At 37.0% G+C, this 5,000-nt stretch overlaps 1 protein-coding gene across 1 annotated transcript in view; it reads right to left on the bottom strand.

Annotated features, from left to right (window-relative positions):
- Positions 1 to 5,000, bottom strand: part of LOC137652455 (sperm-associated antigen 5-like) — a 10,617-nt gene that overhangs the window by 2,400 nt on the left and 3,217 nt on the right. The window contains exons 2-4 of the mRNA XM_068385841.1: positions 3,389 to 4,102; positions 2,144 to 2,251; positions 483 to 772 (exon numbers count right to left, since the gene is read on the bottom strand). Of these exons, the coding sequence (XP_068241942.1) occupies positions 483 to 772; positions 2,144 to 2,251; positions 3,389 to 4,102 (1,112 nt within the window). The remainder of the gene's footprint in view (positions 1 to 482; positions 773 to 2,143; positions 2,252 to 3,388; positions 4,103 to 5,000) is intronic.

Below are 5,000 nucleotides of genomic sequence, written 5' to 3'. Positions count from 1 at the left end.
ATGTTGACCATAATATCCCTCCTATACGTCAATATATCCGTTTTGAAATAAGTAAAAATCTTGGAATAAATGTTGCCAGGCATTTATCATTTTTTAATAGAAATTTTTACCTATGTACGTAAATAGGTCTAATTTCGGCGGATGCAATACAAACCTACACTGTTAAAAATTTGCGTTATAAAAACGGTAAAAATCCTTGAATAAATGTTGCCAGTCATTTACCGTTTAAAAAAAAAGGATATATTGACGTTAAGGATGATATTACGGTCACCAACCCTTAAAAGGTAATAACAAAGTAAGGTAAAATTACGGTCGCCGCTATTTTACTGAAATACAGCTGAGAAACGTATATCCTTTACGAAGAATTTCCGATCAAAATTACGTTTTTTTTTATAACAGTGTAGTTTTGAAAACTCAAGCAAGTTAGTACTAATAAAATGTTTCCAAATCTTATAAAAAAACACTTAAAATACTCGATTTACCCGAATTTTTTTTTTTCGAAGGAGAACAATGATCCACCAAAGCACAATGGCCTTGCCGGTGGCTGTGTCTCTGACGATGTCTGTTGTTGTGTCTGTGTCTGTGGCTGAGTTCTTAGCCGTATATGTGGCTGTGTCCTTGACGTTGCGTGTTGCCGAGTCTGTGAAAGCGCCATTATAGGTAGACGTATCCTTGACGGTATCTGTGGCTTTGTCTGTGGCTTCGGCTTTGGCAATACTTGTGGCTTGTTGGTCTGTTGCTGCACCAGTCCTTGAAATGCATCTAGCAGAGTCTGAATGAAAAGGAGTAAGGAGATATTGTTTATTAGGAAGGGAAGCGAGCCATGGTGGAGTAGAGGCTATTTGAGTGGCGGTAAGTCACTCGCCAGAACAGAGGAGCAATGAGATAATGTTTATTAGGAAGGGATGCAAGCCATGGTGGAGTAGAGGCTATTTGAGTAGCAGCCAGTCACTCGCCAGAACAGAGGAGCAATGAGATAATGTTTATTAGGAATGGAAGCGAGCCACGGTGGAGTAGAGGCTATTTGAGTAGCGGCAAGTCACTCGCCAGAACAGAGGAGCAATGAGATAATGTTTATTAGGAAGGGAAGTGAGCCACGGTGGAATAGAGGCTATTTGAGTGGCGGTAAGTCACTCGCCAGAACAGAGGAGCAATGAGATAATGTTTATTAAGAAGGGAAGCGAGCCATGGTGGAGTAGAGGCTATTTGAGTGGCGGTAAGTCACTTGCCAGAACAGAGGAGCAATGAGATAATGTTTATTAGGAAGGGAAGCGAGCCATGGTGGAGTAAAAGCTATTTGAGTGGCGGCTAGTCACTCGCCAGAACAGAGGAGCGATGAGATAATGTTTATTAGAAAGGGAAGTGAGCCACGGTGGAGTAAAGGCTATTTGAGTGACGGTAAGTCACTCGCCAGAAGAGAGGAGCAATGAGATAATGTTTATTAGGAAGGGAAGCGAGCCATGGTGGAGTAAAAGCTATTTGAGTGGCGGCCAGTCACTCGCCAGAACAGAGGAGCAATGGTATAATCTCTGTACCAAGGTCTTCCAACATCTTGGGTTAGACTTCTCTTGCTTGAGGGTACACTTGGGTACACTATTCTATCTTATTTCTCTTACTCTTGTTTTGTTAAAGTTTTTATAGGTTATTTAGGAGATATATAAATTTTAGTGTTACTGTTCTTAGACTATTTTATTTTTTCCTTGTTCCCTTTCCTCACGGAGCTATTTTCCCTGTTGTAGCCCCTGGGCTTATAGCATCCCTCTTTTCCAACTAGGGCTGTAGCTGTTGTAGCCCCTGGGCTTATAGCATCCTGCTTTTCCAACTAGGGATGTAGCTTAGCAAGTAGTAATAATAATAATAATAATAATAATAATAATAATAATAATAATAATGATGATGATGATGATTTTAAAGCTTTTAAATATTTCATTCAAAATATTACTCTTGAAAATCAATAAAACATTTGAGAAACTGAAAAAGTGCTGTAAAGTTAATTTCGTCCAGCTTCTGAATATTTTGAAAATAACAATTAAAGATAATATATAGTAATATATGAAGCTTACTTCTATTTCAATATAACCTCTCCTACAATAACAATTATAAAACTAGATTGATACTGCTTGGAAGAAAGACGAATTCTTACGTTTGTTGAACTTATTCCCTCACAAGGTTCGTCCAAATTCTCTCCATCCTTCACTCTGCTCAAAACCTCATAGAGAACCTTCATTTTATCTTGAATAACTTCCATATCCTGTCAAAAAGTGTATGCATATAAGAATTGCAAAAGAAAGACTTGTGCCTATACCATGAACAAACAGAAAGACTTGTGCCTATACCATGAACAATTAAGGTACTTCGTTTCCTGAACTATGAACGAAGGAGAAAGGACCACTCACAATATATATATATATGTATATATATATATATATATATATATATATATATATATATATATATATATATATATATAGTTTGAAGTTAAACTTAAATAGCAAAGATATTGGAAATGTTATTGAATACTTAATTTTAATAATTTTTGAGCTCATAGTTTTGTATTTGATATTCTTTTGTATTAATGCAATCTCGAACAATGCATGCAAGGAGCCAAACCAGGACTTGAGATTACCATCATTTCTTTTATATCGATAGCCAAAATAGAGGCTCAAAACAGAACTCCATAGAAATAGTCAAAGGTATGGCAAGTATATGATCCTTTTTTTTTTTTTTTTTTTTTTTTTTTTTTTTGTGAAATGACAGCTAGTCAAACCATATGGCAAAAGGTTGTATTACCTAAGGAATCGTTTAGAAATAATCATTGTAAAACGTGAGAACGAAGAGTAGAGGGATCTAGTTAATCACGAGAGAGGGAAGATTTTGATGATCATTAGGAAAGTTTAGAATTGTAAGTTGGAGATCAAGATTGACACATCATGATGCATGATGAATTGATCTAGTAAAAGGAAGAGGAAAAGCTGCGGAAAATGTATAATAAAACTATGGAAATCAGAAAAAAAAATAATATTCAACCTGTTACCTTTAATCTAAGTCTCACTGTGTTGCCTTAGGAAAAGACCAAAAATAGTATCAACATAATGTACCAAATTAATAATAAGAAAAATACAGGAGAAGGAAAGAATAAAGGTTATAGGAATCAGAAAAGACTAAAGCAGAATATCTTCAAAGCTTTACGGCCAAATGAAATGGTGAAACCGAGAAATAAATTCAACTTATGCTTTTACCCACTCCAAACAAAAAAGGTCATAAATATTTAATTTTAGGATAGTCAGGTACATTGCTCTCTCTCCCAAGGAAACAAATATGAGAATGATGGTTGCAAAATAGAAATTATTACAGCAAGGGCCTATCCACTAATTTGAGCAAAACTTACCTTTTCTTTTGAATGAACAGTAGACTCTTCTCTTGATAACACCTCTGCTAGATTTTCAGTCCATTTCCTAGATGATACACCTGCCACTTCCACTTCCTCCATCAAACTTGCTAGGTCTTTATAAGTATGAGATAAAGATACTTTTTCTTTGATTACCTCCAGTTTGCTCTTTTCGCTTGCTAGACAAACTAATTGTTCTTTCAGTAAATTGCTGGTGGCGTCTAGCTCTTCTCTACTGCGGTTATTCTTCAGAACAATCTCATCCATAATCACCAAGATATTCTCTCTAATGTCTTTGTTGATTTTGTTCAAACTGACTTCGAGTTCTTTAGCATTTCTTGAATAACTTTCAAGTTGTTTTTCCGATTGATCCAGAATCCTTAGCAATTTTCCATTCGTCTCAATAGCCTCTGACTTTAAGTACTCTACCTTTCCGAGGTAGGACGAATCAACCCTTTGAAGAGGAGGTGGGTGTTCTTTTCTGCTGTTTAGGAAATATTTGGCACATTCTAGCACTCCGTCGTTTATCATGAATTCCTCGGGGAACTGAGCATTATAGGGGTTCAAACAAAAGGGACACGCTTCCAATCCGGTGGTAATGGACATTTTGATACATTCATTACAAAGATTATGGGAACATGGCAGAATGCGTGGACATCTTTCTTCATTGAAGATTTCGTGGCAGACACCGCATTCCATAGGGCATTCAGAGGTCTATAAGAAAAGAAAATGGAAATAATCATGTTACAGAAGATGCCATATTTCATTGGACTTTCATATGTATGTAACAGGTTTTAGAAATACAGTAGTAAGCACTTGCCATTATGAGTTTAGATTCCAGAACGTAACCTTAGAACTTTAACCTATTATTGTTATATCGTGTTTTATTGAGTTTTTAGATGATTGCAAAAGAATATAAATAATCGGACAACAACAAACGCCACATTTAACAGAATATTTAGATATTTGAGGAAGTTATGGCGAATATTCTAATCCTTTAGGTTTTAGATGCCTGTATTAAGAGATCGATGCAATCGTATTGCAACTAAGACACAGCTCATTCGAGGGTCAAGAAGGGACACCAGTGGGTCCAGTCCAGAACCTTCAACGTGATCAGCTCACAAGTTTCGTGATTGGCTGCCCCCTTCTCACAGCTGAATCTTATAAACATAAAAAAAAGATAAAACACACTATAGGTAATTATGATACCTCGAATAGTAACACACGCAGCTGACGTCTGCAGCACATCCACATACTGCTCGCCAGAACAGAGGAGAAATGAGATAATGTTTATTAGGAAGGGAAGCGAGCTATGGTGGATTAGAGGCTATTTGAGTGGCGTCCAGTCACTCGCCAGAACAGAGGAGCTATGACATAATGTTTATTAGGAAGGGAAGCGAGCCACAGTGGGGTAGAGGCTATTTGAGAGGCGGTCAGTCAGTCACCAGAAGAGAGGAGCAATGAGATAATGTTTACTAGGAAGGGAAGCGAGCCATGGTGGAGTTAGAGGCTATTTGAGTAACGGCCAGTCACTCGCTAGAAGAGAGGAGCAATGAGATAATGTTTATTAGGATGGGAAGCGAGCCATAGTGGAGTAAAAGCTAATTGAGTG

Source organism: Palaemon carinicauda, chromosome 13, assembly GCF_036898095.1.
Source record: "Palaemon carinicauda isolate YSFRI2023 chromosome 13, ASM3689809v2, whole genome shotgun sequence".
NCBI lineage: Eukaryota > Metazoa > Arthropoda > Malacostraca > Decapoda > Palaemonidae > Palaemon > Palaemon carinicauda.
This window is presented reverse-complemented; position numbering and strand designations above follow the sequence as displayed.